Raw genomic sequence first — 14959 nt, 5'->3', positions numbered from 1 at the left:
ACACTTCAATTCCAATATTAAACTTTCTATGGTAAATGGAGAATTCTCCTTAACAAAGGCCTTGGTGGAGGCCTAAATGCGTTGGAGGGAGCCAGGAGGTTTGTGGCTGGAGAGGTGCACCCTGAAAAAAAAGCCAGGAAGTCGAACGGAGGTTGCCGGGACTGATGCTGACCTTGATACCCATGTGATGTTAGAGAGCTGCTTATGCACCAACAGATATCAACCTGCTTATGTATGCCTGAATTTTTTGTATACATTTCATGCTTTTAAGTTTTGCCTGATTGGTTCCTAATAAATACTACACTATAATTGGTATTTATCTTTTCTGGTAAACAACATTTGGAGGTACGGTGACAAACTGAGCCCCTAAAGAAACAACCTATTTTGATTTGAATCTATATAACCTACCGAATTGGAGACAGAGAAGAGGATATGCCCCAATAATCCCAGGGATGTATAGTCTCACTTAGGGTGATTTTAGAGCCGATGGAGGGACCACACCATCCGTATTTGATACAAATTCCTGGTGTTTACTTTTTTTGGACAGAACCATGCACAGATCTCACTGATCTGTGCTTGGTTCTGTCAAACTCGCCAGCCTGGACCTGGTCTATTTTTTGGACCTTACTGATTGAGCTATTTGGGGAGCACCAAAACATATCTTGAGTACGGCAACTGGGACGAATTTACACCACTAAAACATATTATGTAGGCTATTTTTTTATAATCTATGTAGAGTACTGTATTTTTATGTAGACTGCATAAATGACATTTACTTACAGATATAAATATGTTCAGCAAATTCTCTAATGTTGGAAGTTGTGGAATCAGTTTTTGCACAACTTTGCTGAAAGCTTCGAAGATCGAATGATCATATATACTGGTAAGATAAAAACTGAAAAAAGAAATGAGTATAAATGAAATCATAATATAAAATATATATCCATAGCACTTAAAAACAACTCTCATATTAACATTAATGCATATTGTGGGTCTATCTATATTGCACCTGATCTTGCAGACTTAATTAAAGTATTATTTTAAAAGTTATATGGATTTTTTTTTGTTTCCTATATGTACTGTACGCACATAAACAATTATTTGTCCACTTTAAGTGAATGACTATAACATAATAAAACAGTATTGGCCTAGAGCATTGCAGTTGTATTGCTGTTTTTTAAAATCATTCAATAAACCATACTCTCAGAAATATAAATGTCTGCTATTTGCTTACCCACTAAAGTATATGACCCTATACGGTATACACATTGAAATCTAAAAAGTGATTTTTATTATTATTATTATTATTATTATTATTATTATTATTATTATTATGGCACTTGCAGCACTATTATTCAAAAGGTCGCCTGCAGCATCTTATCTCACCTGAGATGGATTTTCTCCAGTCCAGCATCACCTAGGTCATCATTTGCCCTCTGATGAATATCTCTTTGAGTTTCTATTTTGTGATCATCCGACAAGCCGTCAACTTTATGAATAAAAACTTCAAAATTAATGTCAGGGTTGACTTTGTATGCACTGGTCACAGTAAGGTGCAATCTAGTGAGAGCTTCCATATAATCATCCTGGGGAACATAAAAAGAGGCAGAATTCTGTGTAAACTTTTACAATACAATTATTGAAAATCATGTATTTTAAGGACAGCATTAAATCCCCACCGCAATTCCTGACAGGGGAAATAGTGGTGTCATTTCCGACATGGGAAATAGTGGCGGATGCCTATTCAATGCTGTATTTTCCGACAGCTTTGAAGGCAGAATTCGACAAAACGGATCCGACTTTAAAACCAGTCGAATCTGTTTTGTCGGAAAGTGCCATGGATAGTCAAATTCGCGGCCAGGTCTCGACAATCCACGGCCCTTTTTTGCCGACACACCCCCTTTTCGACAGTGGACAGTTGGAACATTGAATTCTGCCTGTCAATATACTGTCGAGCTGGGCAAAAACGGCCTGGGATCCCGACTGTCTTATTTGGCTGGAAAAGATACAAATTGAGGGTATAAGCTTTATTACATGTTTTCATTTATGAATTATTTCAATTGTTCTGATGTCATGATTATTAAGATAACTAGGAAATAATGTATTAATGTGGTCAAAAGCTTTCCCTGTGGAATTGATGCTTATATATTCAGAGCTAAGGTATGTGGCAAAGGAAACAAGAGGTTTCAAAGATCTGTATTTATTTCTGTTTTATTTAATGACAATAAAAGCTTTATCATTATTATTATTATTATCAGCTAGCCTAGGCCTTGCCAACCTGTTGCTCTCTAGAAACTGTTGTGAAACTACAAGTGGCAGCATGCCTTGTAACAGATTTGCTATAAGGGAATGCTAAAACGTTGGCAAGACATGGTGCAGAGCCACAGTTTGGCTAGGCCTAGATCTGAGCACTAATGCAGGGATGCTTGGGTGTCACAGATGGCAAGAGAACTGTTGGATTACATTTGAATGCCTAATGTTTGTAGACACCCTACTTATATGTGTAAGCCAGAATCTTCAGTGATGGTCTCTAGGACAATGGGTAATGCTGGGAAGTGAGTGTAGTCCAGTGTGCAGTGGGCCTAGATCTAGTAAAGGAATAAAAGAGCACACCAGTGAACTCACATGCCACTGTGACCTAATGATTTCAATTACAAGCATATTAACAAAACCATTATGGTTGACTGGTAGTAAGTAAAAGTGAATTATATATTTACATGGGAGAAGTAATATATAAAAGCACTACATTCTATAGTCAATGGAACCAATCACATGAGATGTCTTATCGATAGATAGCAGCCCATATGGAATTTAAGAATATAATATATTTCCCCACGGAACCCATATTGCATAATCATGTTTGTTATGTATATGTGTAGAAAATGAGTAGTTTTATGGACTTATTAATTTTTCTATGGTTTAAAGGAGACCTAAATTATTTATAAAATGTATTACTAGAAGTGTTTTAGCACACAAAAAAGCAACAACACAATTGCAAACAAATTTGAGCACACCAGCACAAATGTACCCCGATACCACAGTGAAGTGGGATTTTGGGTAAAAATCAAAAATGCTAAAATATTGAGATACACATCAATTGCCTCTATATTTCACTACCTACAAAGAAGCACCATATAATGCACCATCAAGATTTTGAGAAACTCTACCGCTGCTCAGAATCTCTGTTGCAACAAAGTCACCATGGCCAGTGAAACTGCATCAAAAGACTCAGGCTAGCTGCAACACGCCTACCAAACTCTAGAAACATACTGTATCTGGAATTTGACTAACCACCATCTGTGACCTCCCATAAACACAAGTTGTCATTAGCCCTGTATCCAAATCCTCACTATGACCACCATTCCTAGGCTATGGAGAGATATAAGACACATGCCCAGTAAAAAAAAAGCTACACCTTATACAGGCAGATTACAGTACCACTGTAACTGGAAACCTGTTATTAGCAGTGCACATTGCAGTTAATATGATATACAGTATGTCAGGACCTGATAAACTGCAAGGAATTATTTACAGTTAAGTTCTTAATTTTTAGGTAAATAAAAATTATTTTTAATTGCATTTTCATAGCATAACTGTATAATCCTGTGAGATCTCTAAAGAGGAAGACATACTAATAACCAGTGGCAGCTCCTACTTCGGTGGAGGAGAGGCGCTGCCGCGATCCCGGCCCCCCTCCTCCATTGCGGCCACTGCCGGTCCCCGCAGGTCTTCACCGCAGCCGCCACTGCCACCTTCTTGTGCTGAATGCCATTCTCCCCAGTATGTGTCCTGTTCCGATTCTGAGTCCGATTGAAAAAGCTGGGAGCCCCCAGCGAAACAAGTCAGGCCGCAGCACCCCCACTTCATCCTCCATTGTGGACTGTGGAATACTAAATTGGGTTGCAACCCATCCATTGGGGACTCAGAATCGGAACAGGACACCTACTGGGGACATCTAAAGGAGAAACACAGACAGCATACCAGCTCGCGGGGACCACCTAAATACAGCTTGGATCAAGTGGATATAATCCCAGATATGTGAGTGACATTGACTGTGTATCCCTCCGCACCCCCCCCCCCCCCATTGACACTGTCCATGGAGTCAAGTCCCAAGGAGTTCCACACTTAATAGGAAAAGTGGGGTGCAATATTCATACAATTAAGTGCCCACAATCAAAGTGGAACTATCCATTACTGAGCAATATATGCACCAATCGCTTTCCCATCAATGGTACGTTAGCACCATTTTACATAAATCTGTGTACACATGTATTGTGTTTATAACAATATTTTATTTTGATTTACTTATTAAAAAAGTGTATTCAAATTGTTGTGAATCAATTTCTTCCTCAAATTAAGCGCAGTTACCACCCCCCCCCCCCCCCTTTTTTTTTTCTCTGCATATTTTTGGGGACTGACTATCCCCAGTTTATAACTGCTGCTTTATTTGGAAACAAGAGCCCCACACAGCGCCTGGTCATTTTCCTAGTGGTAATACACAACTGTATTTTTCAGTGGCTGATTCTACCTGGGGGGACTGCAGCCCTGCAGCCAATAGGTAAAAACTGCCACTACTAGTAACCAACAAATGAAATAGAATGTTAAATAAAGTCCAGAAGTTCCTCAATAGCGATCGACTTCCCCGCCCACTATACAAGACTGGTTCACCCGAATTGATATGTATATTAGGGCGGAGTGAAAAAGTTGAAATTGAGATATTCAAAATCGGGTAATGTGGAAAGGTTGTGACTTGACCTGAATAAGAAACATGCAAAAGTGTTTTGCTCTAAGTCAATATCTTCTGTTCCGGCAAGACACCTAAAGTTTCGGTTTTAAGATGAAAATAATGAAACTTATGAAGAAGCTCCGATCTTGTTAAAATTATGTCAGGGCATTTTAGCGTGGTTCATTAAAATACTTTAGCATAGTAAAAAAAGAGTACGAGCTTGTCCTAGTGCAAAATTACTGACTTTGGCAGGAGAAAAAAATCCCTTATAACTGACCCGTTTTCATGGTCACAATTGTGATTATTGTGTGTTTTCACCCGAAAGTGTTTTTTTTTTTTTTTTTGGAGGGGGGAGAGGATTCTCTGCAATTGAATTGACCAAGAAAAAAAATTGGGGGCAAAAAATCAGGGTAAATCCCTTGTATATGTCTATTCTGCTCTGAGGGTGGCCCCAGAGCAGAATCAGGAGTCCACAGCTATGTGATATCTGTGGTTGGAATTTAAGTCTTCCTGGTTGTATCCAACTGACACTTAAATGGCATTTTTGCAAATCCACTGAGGCTCCACACACACTTCCTTCCTATACTCCTCTTCACCCCTTTCCTTTTGCCCCTTCCCTTCTTCTGTACAGTATGTCTTTGTTTCTGTCGGTTTTTGCTAGTTTTTTGTTTTTTCTTATTCCACTTTTGCGATTTGTTCTAGACAGGATTGTGTAGATTTTATCGATTTGTTATGTACGATGCTTTATGATCCATTTCTATTGCATTTGTTCCATATTTTTTTTGTTTTCTGTCTGCATTGTAATATGTTGTATTTTGTATAAAAATAAAAAAATAGACCTTGAATGAAAGTAGTTTTCGGCATGATTAGTTAAGACATGCACCCAGGTAAAATGACGTATCTGATAACACAAATATGACTTCGTTTTAATCTCATCTTCCTCCATGAGTGACCAGACCAATTTTTATTACACATGTATCAGCTTTACTGGGAATATCTGATTCACTATTTTATTTTGAAGGTTTATTTTGTCACTTTTCTATGATTCCCAGCAAGGACTTGATATTTAGAAAGCAATGGCCATGAGTGGGCTGCCCATTGATGGTTGTCATAAATGATGTCATCAGCAATAACCATCAATGGCTTTAGAGGGCCATCAGGGATGTCAGCTTAGTGGGCCATTAGGGGCAGGGCTCAGCTCCGTGCCATGGGGGGAAGGTGGGGGATAAAATATTTGATCCCAATCAGCCACCAGTGGCAGAGAACAACTGGTAAATACATGGGATATCGTTAGTTAGCCATCAATATTTGCCAACTATTGATAGCCGTTAGTCAAGCCTATGTGTGAGTTGTCATTTGATCAAAGCACGGAGGTGTGGTGGGTCCACTTTAAGTACTTACTCTTGTGTCATGTAAAAAGGGATAGAATACACTACAGTACTAATGTATTGGCACTTATTCACTACTTATAAGCGGAGAGGGTCTTTTTGTAGTTGCTGAGAGAGCCCTTGCACCTAACCAGCACAAGCACTGTATAGATCAGTGATGGCTAAATTTGACACTCCAGCTGTTGTTGAACTACACATCCTAGCATGCCCTGCTACAGTTTTACTATTTGGTCATGCTAAAACTGATGTAGGGCATGCTGGGATGTGTAGTTCAACAACAGCTGGAGTGTCAAGATTAGCCATCACTGGTATAGATTATGCTCATGCACATATCTCCAGGAAAATGGTGCCAGTGTTTACACTATACTTAGCAATACTTAAACCACAGAATCAAATTATGCAAAATTCTGCTACTCTGAAAACATGGCCACCGTTCTCCACAAATGAATATCCTATTTAATTCATTTTGCCACTCTAAAGGACACTTATTAGTAGTGTTCGCTATGCCGCCCAGAGCAATGGAACCCAATCTGACCCTTTACCAGTACACATGGGCTACTAAATAAAAAAAGGATTGTAACCATTCTCCTTCCCTAACCAGCCACTGTATGTACTGCAGCTGGCATATATCTCCATGACAGTGATGCGGAGATTTAAGCTTTCAGTGCCAACTAGTGATAACCATTTTCTGTTTGATTGTTTAGGAATTGCCCATTGCATAATGTGGAAACTATGCCAACCATAGCAGTTGAGAGTCTGCTTGGTCTCATGTTTTTCGTATATTTGCTAAAATTATGGTGACATAATATTGGCCACAACCATGATAGCAGTGGGACAGTTTCAACCACTGAACTACTACTCAGAAAGTTTGCTCCAGTGGTTAGCCTATATAGTTCATCCTGTATATAGTGGTCATCATAGTGGTCATCTTTGAAAACCCATGCAGTTCCTGTTCTCTGCCTGGGCTGTCGCTGTCTGCAGTGGTGTTTCTAGCACAGGTCTGATTTGCATATCAGTGCTGATATACAGACCACACTGTGCTAGAAGAACTACAGCAGACAGCGACACCCCAGACAGGGAAGAGGAACTGCATGGGTTTTCAAAGATGAAAAGTGCTAAAATGAACACTATGTATATGTTTTGTGAGTTTTAAAAATAAATGTTGCCTTTTTGTACAGATACTTACCTCGGTGATGTTCTGTGCCCATGTTAGCAGTACTGTTGTGTTGATCAGGTGCTGGAGTTTCTTGGGTTATGCTATGGGTATTCTTCATTCAGTGGCACAGACTGGAAAAAATACATGCCCTATAACCAGTAATAAACCAGTTTACATTTGAAAAGTGGCACATGACTTGTCCATTAATCACACATATGGTTGCATGAAATGTATTAAGAGACTACAGTAGTCTTGCTAAGGTGGTGATAGCTAGGCACTGGATGGCTAATCTGGGACCTACATTGGTGGAGTGGAAGGCCCTGGTAAACACTACTGCACAAAGTGAAAAATATGTATATATGTCCCGCGGTACCATGGCTAAGTTTGATAAAATTTGGAACAGATGGTTGGAATCCCCACACTCTTCGTTTCACTCATAATATTACTGGGCCCGAATTCTGGTAACCTCATTAAGGATCAGTAATTGAAATGGGAATGTGTCTGGAACGTGTTATTACTATTTCGTGCCGATCAGTTTTTGCTGATCTATTTGTGAGGAGATGTTAATATGATGCCCCTTTTTTGTATGTGGGATATATCCCCTAATTGATATCTGCATGATACCCTCTTCTTTTTTTTCTTTTCTCTATTTTCCCTTTTCATCTTTCTTCAATTATTAGAAACTGATATTATGGTCTAGATATATTGAATGTACAGGACTCAGACATTGAGTGTTCAATATTGTCTTTATTTCTATATATGCATAACTCCATATACTCAATACACTGTATGCAGATTATATTCATGTATGGTTCTGGATATGCATAATTATCTTTGTATATGATTAATGTACTACTGTGCTCTGTACAGTTTACTTTTCTTTATTGTCCAATAAAAAAGATTCTATTTAAAAAAAAAAGAGACTACAGTAGTCCCAATATGGAGCTGAAATAAGAAATAATTCAGTGTAACAGACTACATTTCCAGAGCTTCTCCACATGCACATGTTTGTGTATATTATATAGCGTGTATATTATATAACACTAATAACCTAAGTACCAGTATATTTGGGTAAAGTACAGTATAAATTTCAAGGTTTTGCAGCCATCTATTTGGATAAAAAAAAGCCAGTGACTGGAACCCGTAGTGTTATGCGGGGTACACACCAGGACGACCCGCTCACGATGCACATCGTGAGCGGGTCAACAGTGTCTCGTCCGACCCGCTCACCATGTGCACCGTGAGCAGGTTCCAATCCGATGGCGACCTGCACCCTGGTGTATGGCCGTTTACAGATCCTACCTGCTGCAGTTAGGATCAGAATAACGACCGACCAACCCGTGGGGCCGCTCATCCAATCGGAATCGAATCAGAACAGGACAGAAAAGGGCCTAATCACCACACAATCTATATCTAATCGGTCGGAATTGAATCTAGATTGATGGGATCGGACCCTTGTCGTCCTGGTGTGTACCCAGCATTACACAGCAGTTCCCATAGACTCATTAGCAAGTCTGCAGCAATTATGAATGCATAATTAATCATAGTGTATCACTGAGTCCAATTGACTACCTTTAACTTCTCACCACAGTAGAAGGCAGTGGTTCCCAGACTGTGTGCCATGGGACCCTTGCAGGGGTGCTCTGGGTTGATGGTGCAGGATCAATTCAAATTACAGTACTTATGGTTAATGTAACAGACAAAACCAGTGCTGGTGGCTGACAATCATGACATATGTAGACAAACAGAAGCAAATCTGGACCCTCACCGCATAACTACAGGATGACATACAGTATAAACACAATGACATTTTTGTTTTCTAAATTTCTCAATAAGAAATGTATGGCCTAAGTGTGTCGCAATTCAAAAAAGTTTTGGAACCACTGGTATAAGAGAACTTGCAAAGGAAATCCTTAATTAATAATACAGAGTTGGATTCAGAGGTAAACAACATGTGATCATAATCATATTTTGATGGAACATTATGATGCAACTACGTCAAATTTATATTCCACTATGATAGGAATATAAAATAAATGCAAATAACATATATTAAAAGATAACGTGCAGACAGTTTAAGCAATCAACAACATTCAAAACTGGCTTACATGTTTTTTTGCTAAATTAAAGTTTTTTTTTAGAAACATTTATAGTACAGATGGAGTAGGTCTCATCCTTGCTGGCGGGTCGCCAGGACGTCCCCTCTGGCGACCTGCCAGAAGCCTCGCCAGCGAATATACTGAGACGCGCGTGCGTCTCACGCACATCTCAGTCTCCGTCGCCAGCGCGACGGAAACCCTGTCCGTCTCCGCCTCAGGGAGACGGACAGGGTTAGGGGGGGTTAAGGGGGGTGCGGGCAGGCGGCGGGGACCCCGGGTTACCGCCGGCAAGCCGGCGGGGACCCGGGGGAACGGATGGAAGCGCTGTCGGAAGGCGACGCGCGCGCCTCTCGTGCGCGCGCGTCCCCTTCTCGCCACCGCCATGGCGCTGGCGGGGGATGGCGGCTGGCGACGCCAGCGCCATCCCCTGCCAGGATGAGAGCTGCTCCATCTGTATATAAGGCAATCCCACTTTACATTTATAGTATATAAGGCAATCCCACTTTACATTTATAGTATATCAACACAAAAAAATCCCACTGTAATCAGCCGCAGTATCTGGGGTTTTTGGACCCAGCTTCTACCCGGGTGCGAACCAGCATTTGGTCAGATGACCCGGCGTACCTGTTTACATTGCCCTCTGTCTGTGTTTAACCCAGGTCAGGAATCACGGGTTGACCCATTTACACCGCCGCTGACCCAAGTCTGACCCGCCGCTGACCTGGGTTTTTGCGACGGTATAAAAGGGGTATTACAGAACCAAGACGTCCTAGCTATGGGGGAAGTGACCTGATTGCTCACTCTGAGTTGAAGAACTGAATCCAGTTTGGCCACATTACTTTTGCTGTGGCTTAATGTAGCCTTTATAGCTCTTACACCTGTAAGCAGCTTTTTATAACTGCATAATAAATGAATAACGGTATAACTGAGCTAAAGGATATTATGCATTGAGTTCATATAGAACAAAACCTTACCTGTGAATCAATGACAAATATTAGAGCTCCTGTTCCTCTAAATATCATTTCGTAGTCAAAAGTGGGATCAAAAAAATCAATCTGACCTGGGAAATCCCAAATCTGGAAGTTGACAAAAGAGCTATTCGAGACATCTTCCCGACATATCTTATTTGTACTCTCTAGAAAAAGTGTTTCGTTGGGGGACATTTTATGAAACACGACTTTTTGTATTGAAGATTTCCCACTCCTTCGTAATCCCATTAACAAGATTCTTGGCTTCACCTCTGTGCTGAAGGGATCAGTGAAATCTAAAACTGCAATAGAGTACAAAACATTAGTACAACTAAATTCTTCCCAACACACACAAATATTTACATAAAAATGGATAAAGCTCTCTATTACTGGAGCAATTGTAACTTTAGGTGAGTACTGACACCTTTCTTCGGAGTACTTATCCCTCTTTTCAAAGTAGAATAAGAAGAAGTAAACTAATTTTCATTTAAGAAACAAAAATCTCTACTTACATTCTAAAATACTTTTTCCTATAATTATTCCTCACTATCGCCATCCTGAGAGGTGGGAGACTGCAGCACTTGCACTGAAGCAAACATTGTTAAATACTGGGGGGGAAATCTTCATAGGAGGAGCTAGCACAGTGTAGCTCTTCTCAGATAGAGGAGCACCCCCTGTTTTCATCAGTGATACAGCTTTTTGCTTTATAATTAGACCTATGATAGGCAGAGAACATTATTATTCCATTTGAATGTATACAAAGTTTCCCCAGAATAAATGCAAAGCTAGCTAATACATTAGCAATATTTTCAGACGATCAATGAATATTTTTTATCTGTATAGCTCTAACCATGAACAGTGTTGGACTTCACTCCGACAATGTTCATGAATAAATCACTTAGTCAGGAGGAGATTTTCAACCATTTTTTTCCAGGACACAGTCAATCTTTGGGAATTTGTTTCGCAACCCGTGTTTGGAGAGGTGTTGCTGCTGCTGCTGAGGAGAGGGGCTGCCAGTGAGCCTGGAGGGCATTTCAGCATGATGGGCATAGGCAGACACTCACCTGCTGCAACAGAGCCACTGTTCCCCAATTAGACCAAGTAGGCAATACATCCAGTAAGTATGTGCCAGCAGGGCCATCTTAACAGCAGTGTGGGCCCCTGGGCAAAGCAATGCACTGGGGCCCTTACCCATTCTCCCCTCCTAGGGGTGGGGAGTGCTATCAGCAGCAGCTTTGATGTCCCACGGGTGGCAGGGGGTGCTCTATCTTCCACTGAACATTTCGGACCAGTAACTTCTGCTGATTACTCCTTTACGGCACAGGTGGTGGGAGGGAGAACACCAACGTGTGGAAGGGGGCATTGAGCTGAAGGGTCCCTTGTAAATAACTTCCAGGGAGCTAGGGGGTGTTTTATACGCAGGGGAGGGTTGGATAATGGAGTGGGCTTAATATTCGTCATTTTCCAGTGGAAGGGCAGCTTGATTGACTGCAGATATCTTCATTATCTGGAAATAGATTTCTTAGCCTTCAATAGTATAAAAACCTAGAGTCCCAACTTTCAGGAGGTGCTGGGGACTTGGGGATCAGAGATCAGGAGCCAGAGCAATCCATTGACAAAAATATAAAACTGTACACCAGACGTTTGGAGCTGGAGCAGGGACCGGCTGCTGGAAGGCTGATATCTCTGGTTCTGGGCATGACACAGACAAGCCGCCAGTGTTGACAGAAAGGGGAGAGTCCCAGCTTTTGGAGATACCATTTTTTGTATTCTGTTATTTTGAAAGTGTAAATGATGGAAATAAAATCAATCTTTTTTCGACATGTTATAAGAATGTCTAAACTGTAATTTGATGCCTTTTGGAGGTTGTTCCATCTTTCCTTGGCTTCTTTTTGCACATTGAATCGAAATTTTGCCTGGGGTGCCCAAACTTTCGATCCCCACTTGTATATTTGACAATACAAATACAAGAATAATGATAAAAGAATAATGGTGCCCACTCACGTTGAGAAGTGTGCTAGGTGCGATTTGAGAAATACAATTTGTGCTATACAATTTGGACTGTACACTGGGTGCAATTTGAACTACATGCTATTTGAACTGCACCTGATTTTTGACTACACTAAAATAGTCAATTATTGGTGCATGCAATCTAGTTAAAAAATACCTGCCTGCACATTGTGTGGGCACCATAAGAAAAATGGAGGTGTATGAGCATTTTAAAAGATTAAGTGGTTAAAATCCAGTGTTCTACGATATGGCTCTATGTATCCTCACTTATTTATTGCATCAGCAGTGAGAGATTTGGTAAGAAATCTCCAGTTTTTTAAAGTGGCAATCATTTACACTTCAAGATCAAACTGGTTTTCCAGTGTCAATGATTTCCACTTTAAAAACCGGAGATTTCTTACCAAAATTCTCACCTTCTCAATCTCTCATCCTATTAAATGTCACCCCTTGTGCGCACACTCAGTATCGTCAACGATTTTAGTCATGTAGTGGGTATGTGGCGTTAGGCAATTGCTAAAGCTAACTAATGGTGGCGCTGGTCCTGACTATAAGTATAATATATTTACATTTATTTTAAGGTACAGTTTCAACCATTCTATACAATAACTACATTCAAAAGCCTATTTTATAAAAATCCTATTAGTTTGGCTATGTGGCAAAGAGTAAATGATGTTCGGAAGAAGTAAACATGTCGTAAAAGTAATTAAGACTCATGTGCAGTTCACCTTTATGTTTTGTCATGAAATGTGAACTCGTGTCTGGTCAAGCAACAAGTAGGTCACACTACATTCCAGATACAGCGTGAGAAACTTGTAATTGCATACTCCAGAGTTCTTATTTAAATTGCACAGGTGACGACCTGCTTTCAAATTAAATATTTTCCAAACAAGGCTTCCAAGTTAGTGCTTTATTCCTGTCCTTCATCTCATACAGAGTGCACTTAGTGACCTGTAAAATACCAGCGAATCAGTAGGGCTTATGTACAGTTGGTTGCAAACACAATTTACTTCTTTCCCGCACACATTGCACTTTTTCAGCTGTACCTGTGCACTTCCTTTTACAATGAAAGGGCTAAATGTAACAGCCTTCTGTACAGGGTGGAGAAAGTAATGAGATGGCAGCCATGTGCTTGTGAAATTAAAAGCAAACTAAGTTGATTTAGCCATTATAAAAATTGACCCATTTAATAATGTTCAAATATACAATGTGATCTGGGTGGATTTATTATTACCGGCCAGGATCACTTTGTAATATGCAATCCTATCGCGGGGATGTATCCCCCTACACATGCAAGGACAGGGCCCAGAAAGGAACCCGTCCCTGTGATGCGCCCGTAGCCGGGGGTCTACGCATGCAAGGTTAACGTTTTGGGGTCATGGTCTAATCGCTGGAGGTGTAGCCACGCTCTCACTCTGTCAGGTGTGTGCTGCCCGGGAGGGACGGAAGGGGGGGTGGGTTGGACCAGGTCCCCCTGTCAGGCCGTTCCAGCAAGCCCGGGTCCGTGTAATTAGTACCCGCTCCCCCTAGTGGCATAACTAGATTTGGGGCACCAACCCCCCCCCCCCCCCGCTACTAAAATTTCTGCGCCCCCACCTCCACACACCCCCTCCCTCCCCCCACCCACCCCCTCACCGCTGCATCTTCTTCCGCCGCACTAACGATCCCGGCTGCCAGTCCCGGCGCTCCTGCTCCTCTTGTTAGAATGTCCCACACAAAATGGTCACTGCCTTAGAGCAGACCATTATTTAGGATACAAGAGGAGATCTTCGCCTCTAGCATCCTTAATAACTGTCTGCTGTGTGAAGGGGGCGGCCATTTTACAAATTATACTCTACAGGAGGAGCAGCAGGAGCACCGGGACTCAGCAGAGATGCGGCGGCGGCCCCATTAACAATAGCTTCCGCAGACCACCGCGGTGCACAAAGTTACCTAGCGCCTCCAAGCAACTGCGGGGTCTCTCAGTGGCCCTGATCTCACTATTCGCAGTGGGTGCACCCTGCATATGCACATGCCCAGAAATACGCATGCATAGTAACATAACAACATCGGTCCCCGTGCGAACGAACAGCCTTTGCGAACGGACCTGAATAAGTTCCTATGTTATGCCCCTGTCATTTAAATTCTTACATATTACAGATAATCTCTAAATCATTATTGGTGCCTTCTTTTTCATGATATTGTGTGTAGTTTGTCACAATCCTTTCCATGCACAAATAATAATAATAATAATAAATATTTAAATAATTATTTTAGAAACAATAATAATTACTTTGTGTTATTAAATTTTGTTTTGTTGATGATTCCTCTTAAAACTTTTATACAAAACATATCATTAAAATACTTATTTAATCAGAGTTTTCTAGACCATAATAACTCCCTGTGGCTGTAGTGTAAGGGGACAGGAAATCTGGTCTGACCTTCTTCCCTTGTTATACTAATCTGTGCTGCAGACACCTGCTACTGCTCCTCACCAGGCCAAATAAGGACTACTGTAGTGCACAAGACAACAGCCAGACATGTGAGGGGAGATGTGAACACAGAAGAAGCATTGTTTGTTCTCGCTATGGTAATTGACATTCTAGTCAATTTACATATATTCTTACAGAGCATAC

General features: G+C 41.0%; 1 protein-coding gene across 1 annotated transcript in view; it reads right to left on the bottom strand.

Moving 5' to 3' along the window:
• RRAGD (Ras related GTP binding D) overlaps positions 1-14959 on the bottom strand; it is a 36712-nt gene that overhangs the window by 18632 nt on the left and 3121 nt on the right. The window contains exons 2-4 of the mRNA XM_083177057.1: positions 10344-10639; positions 1387-1586; positions 781-895 (exon numbers count right to left, since the gene is read on the bottom strand). Of these exons, the coding sequence (XP_083033183.1) occupies positions 781-895; positions 1387-1586; positions 10344-10639 (611 nt within the window). The remainder of the gene's footprint in view (positions 1-780; positions 896-1386; positions 1587-10343; positions 10640-14959) is intronic.

The sequence above is a fragment of the Crinia signifera genome, chromosome 3 (assembly GCF_055691185.1).
Source record: "Crinia signifera chromosome 3, ASM5569118v1, whole genome shotgun sequence".
Taxonomy (NCBI): Eukaryota; Metazoa; Chordata; class Amphibia; order Anura; family Myobatrachidae; genus Crinia; species Crinia signifera.
Note: the sequence above shows the minus strand (reverse complement) of the source record. Positions and strands in the feature narration are given on the sequence as shown.